The sequence below is a fragment of the Octodon degus genome, unplaced genomic scaffold (genome assembly GCF_000260255.1).
Source record: "Octodon degus isolate 3935 unplaced genomic scaffold, OctDeg1.0 scaffold00034, whole genome shotgun sequence".
NCBI lineage: Eukaryota > Metazoa > Chordata > Mammalia > Rodentia > Octodontidae > Octodon > Octodon degus.
In genome coordinates, this window is record NW_004524610.1 from 14,650,642 (window position 1) to 14,664,618 (window position 13,977).

Consider the following 13,977-nt stretch of genomic DNA (forward strand, 5'->3'; position numbering starts at 1 on the left):
GCTGTCTTTGGACCAGGCGAGGAAGCCGCTCTGGGGTGTCCCTGAGCTGGGGGGCGGGGTTGCCATGGAGTGGGAAAGGACCCTGGTCAGAGCAGCCGTCTGGCAGGGTGGGCCAGATGTGCATCTCCCAATGCACTCCCCCCCTCCCCCGTTCTCAGGATCACTTATTTCGTATGTTTTTAATCGATTAATGCTGGGAGCGTCACTCTTTTATAATAATACAGGGGAAAATGGAAGACATTTCCGCTTTGTTTGTTGCACACTGGAAATACACGGTGCTCAGAACTGACGCAGTACTTTTGCAGCTCGGATATGGACCTGCAACCTGTTCCGCTGCGGGGAGAGGCGTCTGGAGCGCAGCCTGTGCTCCTGCGCGGACGACTGCGAGCAGCGCGGGGACTGCTGTGCCAACTACGGGAGCGCATGCCAGGGTGAGGGCCGCGCATGTGCCATGCCAGCTTCCCAGTGGCCTCCCGGGCGGCCGCGAGGCGAGCGGAGCTGGGGGTCTCTGGTCTGAAACTGTCCCGTCTGGGTTCAGAGCTGAGCACCCTGCAGGAACAGATGCAGACTCAGGAAGAGAGTCCAAATGCTCCAACCCCTGGTTCCACAAGCTGTTTGAATTCTTTGTTCATTTTGTTGTTTGGAAATAGGTTCGCAATAGTCAATTCCGGACGACCCCAAGCTGTTGCCTCAGCCTTGTGAATACTGGGTGAAATTCTTTTTTAAAACCACTGAATTCCTTGGTGGCACATGCCTATAATCCCAGCACTTGGTAGGCTGAGGCAAGAGGATCTTTGAGACTTCAAGACCAGCCTGACTACAAAATAACCCCAACTGCACAGTGAGATCCTGCCTTAAAAAAAAACAATCACTAATTCCTCAAAACATTCAATGAAATGTATGAAAAAATGCACTCCACACTCAACCAAGCTAAACAAACATACTTTTAATCATTCTTCCCCCCGCCCCAACCTGGGATTGAATTTAAGCCCTTGCACTTTCCAGGGAAGCGTTTATTCCACTGAGCCATCTCCCCAGCCCCCATTTAATCATTCTGATGTATGTTATAGTAGAAACATTATTAACTGTAATCTGTTAGTAGAATGTTTTTTGTTTTGTTTTTTTTCAGACAAGGTATCATTATGTAGTCCAAACCAGCATTGAACTTACCATGTAGTCCAGGCTGGCCTTAAACTTGCAATAATCCTCCTGCCTCAGTTTCCCAAGTGCAGCCATTACAAGCAAATAATTCTCTTTCCTTTTTAATTTTTTGTCTTTTTTTGAGACAGGGTCTCACTATGCAGTCCAGGCTGAATTTGAGCACACTTTGTAGTCCAGGTTGGTCTTGAACTTGCAGTGAGCCTCCTCAGCCTCTTGAGTACAGAAGCAAATAATTTTCATAGTAATAGAGGAGTCATTTTTGTGTAAAATATAATTAAAAATCAGCTAAAAGGTTTATTAGGACAAGAAAGAGCCAGAGGCAGTAATTTCTTATATTTTGATGGTTTGTTGGTACAACTTAGGTATATACAGTGATCACATTCATCATAGGAAATTTGTACCTGTGCATGGTTTTTGTTTTGTTTTTGTTTTTGTATTTTTTAGGGAAGGGTCTCCAGGGTGCTCAGGGTCTCACTAATAGATCAGACTCATAGTGATCTGCCTGTTTACAGCCTCCCAAGGGCTGGGATTACAGGCATGTGCCACACCCCCCTCATTTGCCATCTCAGTGCGCCCCGGGGGCGAACCCCTGGACCCTGTACCTGCTTGCAGGCACTTTAATCTGCTGAGCTATTTGGCTGGCCCTGCATGATATATCTTGATTCCTCTTTCCCATTCTCACCTCCTTTCAGTACTTCTGCCCTGCTTTATTGACAAAGCTTTACTTCCATTTAATCCTTCTTTTCTCATTTTTACTTCATGTTTTTCCTTTCTCTTCCCTTTTGAAACAATAAGTATTTAATATTTAATATGGAATGCTGCCATTAAAAAATCCCTGTGTGTTCACAGAAGTGAGCAGAAGGTTAGTTTGCTAATTTTTCTAATTTCAGAAGTTATACTGCTTGCCCTCTTTAGTCTCCCTTCTGGTCCAATTTTGTAACTTGAATTTTTGTAGCAAGAGTAATACATTGTTGTTAAGCTCATTTTGTAAGTTTTCCACTGAATTTATTGCACAATATTGCTTGAATTGAACAGCAAAAGTAATTTTGATAGCTAGTATTGAAATTTAATATAACCACTCAGTACAATAGAGTTACTTTATTCATTTGCATTTATTTATTTATTCATTTATTTGTCAGGATCTTGCTACGTATTGTAGCCCAGGCCGGCCTCAAATTCTGCTGCAGCTTCCCTTGGGAGGCTGAGATTAGAGAGCTACCATACGCAGCCTAAACAGTTAGATTGTTTACATGCCTGGAGGCTTTCTTTTCCACAGCTTTATCTGATGGGCAGGGCTCAGAACTGAACCCCTTAGGGCAGGAGTCCTGTGGTGGTTTGCTTTTCTGTCTCAGTGCTATGCCCTATAATCCCAGCAGTTGGGAGGCTGAGGCAGGAGGATCACTGGGAGTTTGAGGCCAGGCTGGGCTAAGCAGTGAGTCCCAGGCCAGTATGGATTACATAGTGAGTTCAGCCTGAACTACACAGCAAGACCTTGTGTCAAAAGAAAAAAGAAACAGCACCCAAACAGATGTGATTCATTGGCAGTAGCTAATATATTTAAGTCTTTTAAATATATACGTTCCTTTTTTTTTTTTTTTTTTTTTTCCTCTATGCAACTTGCCACCAGAGAGATGGGCTCATTTGTCCTATGAAGTTCTGGAAAACTGCATCCTTTATGATTTAAGCAATGTGTCATGCCGTGCATTTCCTGAAAACTAGTCATTAGAGCCTGAAGACTGTGAGATTCTGTTATTGATTCATTGATGTTTTGCAAGTACCCTCCTTAGGAGTAGATGGGAGTCGGCCCGAGCACAGCGCCCAAGCACACCCCGTTCACTTATCCCTCTGAGGGGTTAGCCCCTGGTACTCACTCTAGATCCGCTAGGGGCTGAATAGTAGTAAATGCTGACAGATATCTTCTGTCATTCCTCTCTCCTTATTTAGCTAGAATATTCTAGAAAGAGAAACACCCATGAAGCAAGAGGTTTTTATTTTTGTTTTCTAAGATTTTAAGTATTTGTTAAAATTTCTCCAGTTGATATCACTATTTCTATTTTTCATGCTTTCCAGTCTTCTTCAGACTGTGCACCTCTCTTTATTTGTGTGCTTATTTTGCAGTACAGGGGATGGAACCCAGAGCTCCCCAACCCTGTTGACATTTGTTATTTGGAGACTGTGTCTTGCTGAGTGGTTCAGTTGCCTGGGCTGAGCTAGAATTTACAATCCTCCTGCATCAGCCTCCTAGGCACCAGGGTTGCAGGCTGTATATCTATGTTTATTAAACCTATTTGTTTTAACACTTGAGAAAACACTGTCCTCAAGGGTAAAAACAAGGAACAAAAGCATTCTTGACCAGGAGCTAAAGGAGGCCCTGTTGCTTTTCCTGGCTCGCTGTCCCCAGGTGGCATCTGCAAGTCATTAGCAGCCGGCTCTCAGAGCCAGGACCAAGCACTAGCTGAATCCTGGAAGAGTTAGTCAACTGTTCAGAGAGAGCTCGGCCCTGACCCCTGGCTCTGTCATGCAGGGCACCAGTCTAAAGACTGTCATCTTTTGCTTGCAGGAAGAACCCCATGGGTGGAAGAAGCCTGCAGCACGAGCCAGCAGCTGCAGTGTCCCCAAGGGTGAGTGCGGTGTGCGGACCTGGGGCTGCTCAGAGGATTCCCTCCACACTGAAACTCACACACAGTACAGCACTGGCTTAGAGGCCTCGGGGGCCACAGTGTACACACTTCTGCTTGCTGTATCATTTGTTTTCGTTTTGGTGTTTTTTGGGACAGGAGCTCCCTGTGGACCCAGGCTGGTCTCGAACTCATGGTGATCGCAGTGCCTCAGCCTCCTGAGTGCTGGGATTACACACATGCACCACCACGCCTAGCAGTTTCTGTTCTTTACAAATTTTGTTTGCAGGGGTCTACACAGGTCGTTCCTTTGAACTTCCCTTGAGAGCTGGCTCATTTTAGTTCTTGTGTGTGACACAGGGCAGGGGGTCACAAAATTGCTCACATTTTGCCTAAGTGGGATTTTTCTTCAGGCATTTGCTTTGATGGGTGAAACCTGGCATGTAAACCTAGTAAGATGCACTCAGAACCAAGCACCACAGGTTCAGACGGCCACCATGGAGAACATGGTTACAAGCTGCACTCAGTCACTTCTGACAGGGCTTAGTGATCATCCCAGGGGGACTGGGGTCCAGCTCCATGGCAGGGTATAGATTTAGCAGGAGTGAAGCCCGGGGTTCAGTTCTCAGCCCCAAATGAAGAATAATAGCTGATGTTTGTGAGGTTCTTACTATGAACCAATATGATCCTTTCTCGAAGGTTAGGAAGTATGGAAGCCCTTTGAAGTCACCCCATTGTCTCTAAGCCCTGGGAAGAAATGCATCTGATGAAAGGGAAGCTCAGACTGTGCTGGAGGTGAGGGTGGGGCTCAGCCCACAGCACATTTGACTACTGAGCCAGAGTAGCCTGGGAGTGACTTCTCTATGTTTCTGTGGTCTGGTGTCCCTGCAAGTGACAGGTAGAGCCCCTTCCACTGTGCAGGTGACAGAGAAGGGGTGAAGGTCCCCAAGATGTCCCTCCTATGAGTGGCTGGGAGGAGATAGTAGGCAAATAGAAAGGTTTGTACTGGGGCTGAGAGCGGAGTCACAGGATGATTGGCAGCTGCGTGTCTTTTCACTGCTCAGATGAAGTGCCCACTTCCACAGTTTAGGATGGAGAGGTTTGTGGCGGCTTCCCTTTCAGTCCCCAGTGAGGTAGCTCCTAGGCAGGGCAGCGCAGGGGCCTCAGTGGAGGACAAGCTGCTCGGTGCACAACAGACAGGAGGCAGGTCGGCAGGGTGGGGTGTACTCTTCCGGATCACTCTCCAAGTGGCCCTCCTCTTCTGGCCCTCTCCTAAGAGCAAGTCTACCACAAGGCCCCCCATGATCCCAACACCTTCCTGAGGTCCTTCACAGGGGGCTTTAGGAGGACATCCAGGTCTAAATGTGTTAGCACCTTGGAGCAAGACCACATAGCAAGCTGGTGAGGAAAGGGTCTGGGCTGAGGTGTGGCACAGCAGCCAGCTGCTGTCATCCCTGCGGTCCTTGGAAGTCATGCCTTACCCACACCCTCAAGCCCTGTGTGCCACATATACCCTGGCCCTTCCCAGTGTGAGCAGCAGTAGCTGGGAGCAGTGTCCATCCTAAGCTATGCTATATCGCTTTTGTGTGTTGAGTTGTTTTTAGACAAGAGACTCTCTGTAATCTTGGCTGGCACTGAACTTGCTGTGTAGCCCAGGCTAGCCTCGAAATCCAGACCCTTCTGCCTCCAGTGCGTGGCACCATGCCCCACCATTTTGCTATTTCACTGGTCATTATGCATTTCCTACATAAGTGTAGAAAGGATCCTGGGTTCCTAAGGCAGATAGATGCACGCTAGTCACCTAGTTGTGACCCTCTTAGCAGGGGACACTTGGAGTTACTTGATCTCTCTTCCTATCTCATCAGTTACCTGTAGATAATGCCAGTACCTGGCTTGCAGGTGGGTTTCTTTTTTATGCATTTAGTATAGGGTCTACAGGGTCTCATTACACAGATCGAACTAATATTGATCCTCCTGTTTGCAGCCTGCCAAGTGCTGGGATTACAGGCGCTTACCACCATGCCCAGGGGCAGGGCCGGCACAGTACTCTGGGGATTGAAGCTCGGTCCCTGTGTCTGACTAAACAGGTGCTTTAATCCACTGAGCTATCTGGCCAGCCCATGCGGGTGGTTGTTACTTTGTGTATTTATTTGCCTGTGATACACAGAACATGAGATTTGGGATGACAATTTTGGCACCTTGAGTCCTTTTTTCAACTTTCATCATAGGCAGTAAAGGTACCATGACCCAGTGTCCAGCCTTATTAACAATTAATGAGGAAAAAAAATAAAACAAAGAAGATACCATTTTAATTTCAAAAGGAAGCACTGCACCAGATTTGTAGAAGGTACCGGCCACTTGTCTCAGTCGCAGAAGAATATGCACTCCTTTATTTCGGGGCTTGGGGGGAGCTTAGGAACTGAACTCAGGACTTTGCACTTGTCAGGCAGGGGCTGTCCTGCTGAACTTTCTCCCTGGCCCCATAGAAGAATAAATTGATACAGTAGAAGAAAACTGTATTTCTCCGGAAAGCAGGAGAAAACCTTCAGGAATGCAGGCCAAGGACATAACGAAGGATATTGTGCTACAAGGATCTTCATGGCAGAATAGAAAGTGTGCTCCGAAGGGCCAGGCAGCACTCCTGGAGGGGCCGGAGGGCAGGAGGAAAGAGGTGTAGGGTGTAGGGATACACACTTGTGACCCCGCACTGCAGGCTGAGGCAGGAGGACCACTGGGAGTGTGAAGCCAGCCAAGACCACACAGCGAGACACCACAAGAAAGTATAAAAATATATAAATTAATAAATAGTACAGCATTGGACTGAGCCTGTTCCACAGTTAGTTGACTTTGTCTTTAAGCTGCAAGGATATTACGATGACATATTTGTACATATGAATATTTTGATCAGAATTATGCTAATGGACTTATGAAAAAATAAGTAATCACCCCAGGCCTGTTTGATTTTGTGAATTTCCTACGTAAGTCATGTCACATGGCCCTGATTTGCTAGTTTTTCATTGAGATGTAGTCCATACACACTGTAATGCTTATATCTCAAGTAGACAGTATAAGAGGTAGAATCATAGACCTACAGCCTATTGACAAACTTTCTTTTTCTTTCTTTCTTTCTTTCTTTCTTTCTTCTTTCTTTCTTTCTTTCTTTCTTTCTTTCTTTCTTTCTTTCTTTCTTTCTGTATTTAGTACAGGATCTACGGGGTCTACAGGGTCTCACTACACAGATCAGACTCGTAGTGATTCTCCTATTTTCCCTCCCAAGAGCTGGGATCACAGGCACATGCCACCATGCCCAGTCTTAATTGATGTCTCAGCACGCTCCGGGGGTGGGGCTGGCACGGCACGCTGGGATCAAACCCTGGCTGTTGCACTTTGCCTAAATAGGTGTTTCACTCTGCTGAGCTATCTGGCCTTCACTGGACAGGCTGTTTCTAAGATACAGAGCATCTACACTACAGACCCTTACCCTGTAAGGGTCCCTCGTACTCTGCCCACTCACTGCTCCTCAACGCAGCCACTGTTCCGATTCCCACCACCGTAGGCTCCTGTTGCAGGATTTCTAGGCACTCTCCTGAGCTTGGCTTTTTCAGCCTGACTCAAATGTTTTTGAGACTCACGAATGTTATTTATAGGTATCGTGTCAGGCCTTTGGTACAACATTTTCCTGATTCAAACATGAATTCCATTTTCCTTCTACCTTATTTACATTACTCTTTTTTGGCTTTTTGAGACTGTATCTTACCTTTCTGTTTACTGAGACAAAATACGGGACAACCACAACTTAATGGGGAAAAGGTTTATTTGGCTCACAGTTTGTAGAGGTGTCAGTCCATAATTGGCTGGTTCCAAGGCAGGCTGGCTTGGCAGAGGGCATTGCAGAGCAAAAGATCAGCAGCAGCAGCAGCAGCAGCAGCAGCAAAAAGCGACAAGTGTGTGACAACTGCCACACGCCTTTCTTATTCAGGAGCCCATTAGGCAGGTAGCGTGCCCACCCTTCATCCTAGCATCGAATCCTAGACTCCAGCATCGCACACTCTAGACCCAGCTACCTCCGAAAAGTCCCACCTCTGGCAGTGGGGCGCTCTGGGGGACATCTAGACACAGGCCTAACAGGGCCTTGCTGTGTAGTTCAGGCTGCACTTGTGCTCATCCTGGAGCCCAGGCTGGCCTTGAACTCGTGGCGATTCTCTTGCCTCACCCTCTCACATGCTGGGCTCACTGCTCTTTAGAATTCAGTTACACCTCCAGGAGAGCCTGCTGTCACCCACCAAGATGAGGTGTGATGTCCTTCTGTGTACATGAACAGAACTCGTGCTCACAGATAGTCCTTCACTGTGCTGCTTACCTTTCTTTCTTTCTTTCTTTCTTTCTTTCTTTCTTTCTTTCTTTCTTTCTTTCTTTTTTTTTTTTTGAAGGAAGGAAAGTTTATTTAGCTCAGTTACTGGAGGTTTCAGTCTATACTTGGCTGGCTCTAAGGCAGAGAGAGGGACACAGGCAGAGAGCATCCATTCATGGCGGCAGAACAACAACAGTGGCAACAGAGAGCCCCTGCCTGCTTAGTTTTCGATTCCCTTTCCTAGCCATGGGCCCCGACTCCTGGGTCTTCATCCTCAGCATCCAGCACAGTGTCTGACTCAGATTTTTGTGAAACCAGTTACTGTACAACAAGTTCACTCTGGGACGCCTGGTGGACCTCTCCTTCCCAGCTCCTTTCGTAACATGCGGTTGGACAGCAACACCCATGTTTGTTCTGACCTTAGCCAAGCTCACTGGAAAGCCACTTTCTTCTTATAAATTGCAGGGCTGGGGAGTTGGCTCAGTGATAGAATGCTTGCCTAGCAAGCTGGAAGCCCTGGGTTTGGTCCTTGGCACCAAAAACAAAAAATAAACTTCCCCTTCTTATAAATTGACATCAGCGTTCCAAATTTCTCTTAATCACATTTGGGTAATTTATCAGAATTTTAGCAGCCTCACTCTAACACAATTTCTTAGGAAAAAGAAATGGTTTTGTCCAAAAATTTAGATAATATAAGTACTCGGGCTTTCTTTTTGCATCCTCATTTACATGTTTTAAATTTGGAATTTGTATATGTGCTGCCAAAGCGAGCACAATATTTGGAATTTGAAATAAGTGTGTGCATAGCTGTATTCATAATGGCCTCAAGTTGGAAAAAAACCTCAAATATTCATCAGGAGTAGAAAGAGTGAGTGAGAAGGACAGCCTCTCTGCAATAAAGCTTTGCAGAAAGTTAAGAAAAAGAAAAAGAAAAAAATCACAAGCTATGGTTTCCTCATGACTAGAGTTTCTAGAATATTCGAAAATACGATCTGCGAGTGCACACGGTGAGGGACCAGTCTCCTATGGAGGAGCCTGACACAATAAATGCCTCCTTGGGGGTTCAGCTAGCATGCAATTTGCATGTTTGGTTTGCATATAATTTGATTTTTATAGTACAAAAATAGGCAAGACTAATCAATGCTGTTAGAAGTAAAGACTCTGCTCATTCTGGCTGCAGTTGTAGGTGGCAGTGTTGATGGACTTGGGGGCGCTCCAGGGAGCTTCTGGGGACTGGTGAGATCTGTTGTGCTTGCTGCTGGGGACTAGGCAGGGTTCAGTTAGTAAAAAGGTGTCACGTACACATCTGTGACGTGGCATGTGAGCACACACAGTTGTGACCACCACAGGTGAAAACTATGCAGAGTGCTAAATTTAAAAAAGACATCTCTGGTTATAGCACAAAAGTTACCTTTTATCAATTTTGCCTTTGAAATGTCAATGTAAAAAGAAGTTAAAGGGCCGTGGAGATAGCTTAGTGGTCTAAGCTCCTGCCTGGCAAGTGCAAGAACCCGGGCTTGATCCCTGGCACTGCATGCTGTGCTGGCTGGGCTTTGAGCTGGCCCCCAAGACTGAGCATGGTGGTGCACACCTGTAATCCCAGCAATGGGGAGGCCAAAACAGAAGGATCACTATGAGTCCAAGCTGCGCAGTGAGACCCTGTATCAAATACATGAAAATAAAAATAAAAAAGAAATGTTTTTGAGGTGTATATCAATACCCTTAGATATTGGAATACTAACTCAAATAATGTAGAACTTTAAAATACTACAACATCTGTGAACAGTTTCTAAATGCCAACTTCTGTGCAGTTCACATTGGCCTAGAACTTGCAGCCGTCCGCCTGCGTCAGCCTCCTGGGTGCTGTGAGTACCAGTGTGTGCCACCACACTCAGCTATGTTCTGCTCCTGGACTAGCTGGTTGGATCTATTCTCTACACTCTCCCCTGCAGGGATTGCAGCTGCAGGATTACACCTCAGGCGTGTATGCCAGGCCTGAGCTGTGCCTGGAGGGGGCAAGGTGAAGTAGGAGGAAGAGGAAGCTCTCCGCACACACTCACGGGACCTGGGCTAGGACTGGGTCTGGGGCCTCCGGGATGGGGCAAAAATTCCTACTTGGCGGGCGGGGTGGGGGAGGCACTGCGGAGTGGTGGGCGGTGGCCCAAGGGCCTGGGAGAGGGTCCGGCCCACTCTGCGCCTGGGCTGGGACTGGTCCCGCCGGCGCAGGGTAGCAGGAAGCTCTCCGCACACTCACCGGACCTGGGCTAGGACTGGGTCTCCACACTCAGCTATGATTAAATTGAAAAAAGAGCCTCTCTGGCTCTATCACGAAATTGACCTTTGATCATTTGACCTTAATTATCAATGTGAAAGACAACCAAAAAGCTTCTGAGGTATATACCAATATCCTTAGATGTTGAGTTCCTAATTCAAAACATGCAGAACTTTAAAATGCTAAGGTGTCACATAGATTAGCTTCTAAATTCCAAATCATACTTGCATTTGAAAGCTGGTAGACCTCGACAGGCCCTCCTGGAGCTAAGCATTTCTAATTAGAGAATTGTAAGCTGTGCGGCCAGGTGGATTCCCTGAACATCAGACTTGCGAGTGAGTGTGGCTTTTCTTCCAGGTTTGAGCTGCCTCCCGTTATCCTGTTCTCCATGGACGGCTTCCGCGCCGAGTACCTGGACACGTGGGTGCCGCTGCTGCCCAACATCCGCAAGCTGAGTGAGCGCGGGACCAGCGGGCGGGGGTGGACCGGGGAGCCCTGGCCTCTCACCCCATCCTCAGGCTTCTGTAGCCCCGGGTCTTCCGAGCACAACATAGCGTGCCTATGGATTTTCAGTAGGGACATGTTTTTCATGTCTGTTGACTTCTTTTTGTTTGTTTTGGGTTTTATGGCAGCTGGTTCCTCTTTTTGTTTAATTTTGATTTGTTTTGTTTCTTTGAATCTAATAGTTGTCCAGTGGAAGTCTATTGATAACTACTCTCTTGTTTTGAGAGGTGTTCTCACACTGTAGCTCAGGCTAGCTCTGAACTCATACTGATCCTCCTGTCTCAGCCTCGCGAGTACTGAGATTACAGGCCAGTGACACCAGGCCCACTTTCATGATAATTTTACTGGTAGCCTTTTAAAAAAATTGTTTCCAAATTGTTAAACAAACAAACAATAGCTTTTTGATCTTGAGTAGGTTTCTTGGCTTTTGGGGCCTGAGTTTTCTCTCTTTTCTTCCTTCCCTTGTCGCAATAGGGTATCATTATGCAGTTCAGGCTGGCCTTAACCTCACTTGATAGCCCAGGCTGGCCTGCAGCTCTAAGCGATCCTCCTGCTTCAGCCTCCCTAGTGCTGGGATGACAGTCGCAGGCTACCACGCCTGGCGTGGCTCTGAGTTTTCTTATAAAATGAAGAAAGTAGAAGCCAGGAGTGGTGGCGCACACCTGTGATCCCACACTCAGGAGGCTGAGGCAGGAAGATTGCTGTGAGTTCAAGGCCAGCTGGAACTACATAGTGACACCCTGTCTCCAAATATCTTCACAAAACCAAAAAATAAGTCTAGATCTACGCAGCTTCCTGTTGATTCCAGCTCTAAGATTACCATCAGTGTAGAATGGTGATTACTGTACTTTCCCTGCAATGTAAGGGGCACTGTCTTCAGCTTCTCCCTTGCCCTTTGAGGCTGCTCATTAGCAAAGAGATCAAGAATTTTCCAAATCCAAAACTTCCCTCTTTTTTTTTTTTTATTTTTAAATTTCATGTATTTGGTACAGGATCTCATGCAGCTCCAACTTGCAGTGATCCTCCTGTCTCAGCCTCCCCAGCACTGAGATTGCTGGTGTGTACCACCATGCCTGGTCTAGGTGGCCAGCTCAGTGTTCCCAGGGGCGAGGCCAGTGCAGCATGTGCCGGGGATCGAGCCCTAGTCCCTGCGCTTGCCAGGCAGGTGCCCGGCCACAAAACTTCCCTCTTCCTGCTAGCTGACATTGGCTCAGAAAGTCAAGCAACACCTCCCCACTTCTGCTTAATCACCTAGGTTTATCTGCGTAGCGTGGTCAGCCCCAGGTCCAAGGGGAACTGAACAAGCCAGGCCAAGCTGAGTCCTTTCGCCTGTGGAATTCTTGGGTTTTCTCTTCCAGTTGAAAATTGCAAATGATCAGAGGAGAATATACTGGGCCATCAACAGCTTTCTGAGTTTCCATGCTTAAAATAGATTTACCTCGGCCAGATCAGGTACTTCCTTGTTAGTGACAGGCCACAGGAGGAGCAGGTGTGAGGCAGCGCCAGGGTTTCAGTGGCCTCAGGCTGGTATGGCAAGGCAGTGCCACTTGAAGGAAGCCAGGCCCTGTCCCTCACATCCCCTCCCTGCCTGGCTTGGGCCGCAGAGCTCTCAGGACATGGGAGTCTGGGAGGACGTGGCTTGAGGATTTGGTGCTCACGTGGCTCTGGTGAGGCAGGGACTTGTCCTAGTGAGGGCGGGAGACGCAGCACGGGCCAGCAAGGCCAGGGCACTGTCCCAGGAGACAGGAGGTGGCCTGAGTGAGAAGCCAGGCTCTGGGAAAGTGAGGGGAGAAACTGTACTGCAGGTAGACAGGATGGGAGCAGCCTGCAGACCCAGCAAGCCACGTGTGCGGTGCCCGGGCGGGCGAGAGATAGCAGGGCGGCTCCCGGGCCACCTGCCTCTTCTTTCACTTTCACCCCAGGAGCTTAGCATGAGACTGACCCTCTGCGGAGCTTAAGGCTACAGCACAGGGCTGCTGCCTGGCCTGGTGGCACGCCCTGCGATCCCCAGAAGCTGAAGCAGGAAGACTGCTGTGAGTTTAAGGCCAGCCTGGGGTTAGGGAGAGCTTGTCTACAAAGAAAAACTGAAGCAAAACCAAAACAAGATGGTTATCATCTATACACAGAGGCCTGGGCAGCATCTCCTGAGAACTTACTCATTTTGCAAAACTGCAGTTCTCTACCCTGGCTGGCATCATTCTGCATTCTGCTTTCGTGATTTTAACTGTTTTAGACAATGTCTAGGGGTGGAATCATGCAGGACTTGCGTTTCTGATTTAGGGTTTTCTTATTTAGTATAATGTCTTATCTAAGGTTCATCCATGTGGTTCATAGTACAAGATTTGTTTCTTTTTAGAGGCCAAATGATACAGGTGTATCCCATGTCATTATTGCTATTATTTTTCAGTCCATCCGCTAGGAAATATTTGGAGTCGGGTATTTGGAGCCTGCTGCATGCATGCCTTTAATCCCAGGATGCGGAGGCTGAGGCAGGAGGATTGCTGTAAATCATTGGCCACCCTGGACTACATCATGAGAGGCTGTCTTTTTTTTAAATAACATTTATTTATTTATTTATTTATTTATTTATTTATTTTTTGAGACAGGGTCTTGCTGTATAGTTCAGCCTGCCCCTGAACCTACTGTGTAGCCCAGGCTGGCCTCAAGCTTGCAGCAGTCCTCCTGCCTCAGCCTCCTGGGTGCTGGGATGACAGGTATATGCCATCATGCCGGTTGTAATTTTTGAGGCTTGCTTTCCGTTTTGCCTAGCGGCTGCACTATTCTGCATTCCTGCACGAGTCCCCACGCCTCCACACACTTTGCAGCACTCACTTTGCTTTTTGGGTGAATGACCTCACACAGGTGACACAGGAACTTGTTGTAGGGGACACTAACATTGTTACTGTTGCGACTTTTCATAGATGTGCTGGTAAATGAGAAACGGCTGCTCATGTTCTTGCCTGCCTGCCCACCCGCCCTCCCTCCCTCCCTCCCTTTCTTTCTTTCTTTCTTTCTTTCTTTCTTCTTTCTTTCTTTCTTTCTTTCTTTCTTTCTTTCTTTCTTTCTTTCTT

At 47.3% G+C, this 13,977-nt stretch overlaps 1 protein-coding gene across 1 annotated transcript in view; it reads left to right on the forward strand.

Annotated features, from left to right (window-relative positions):
• Enpp3 (ectonucleotide pyrophosphatase/phosphodiesterase 3) overlaps positions 1–13,977 on the forward strand; it is an 80,362-nt gene that overhangs the window by 7,916 nt on the left and 58,469 nt on the right. Inside the window, exons 4-6 of the mRNA XM_023714282.1 lie at positions 306–431; positions 3,722–3,782; positions 10,760–10,857. Of these exons, the coding sequence (XP_023570050.1) occupies positions 306–431; positions 3,722–3,782; positions 10,760–10,857 (285 nt within the window). The remainder of the gene's footprint in view (positions 1–305; positions 432–3,721; positions 3,783–10,759; positions 10,858–13,977) is intronic.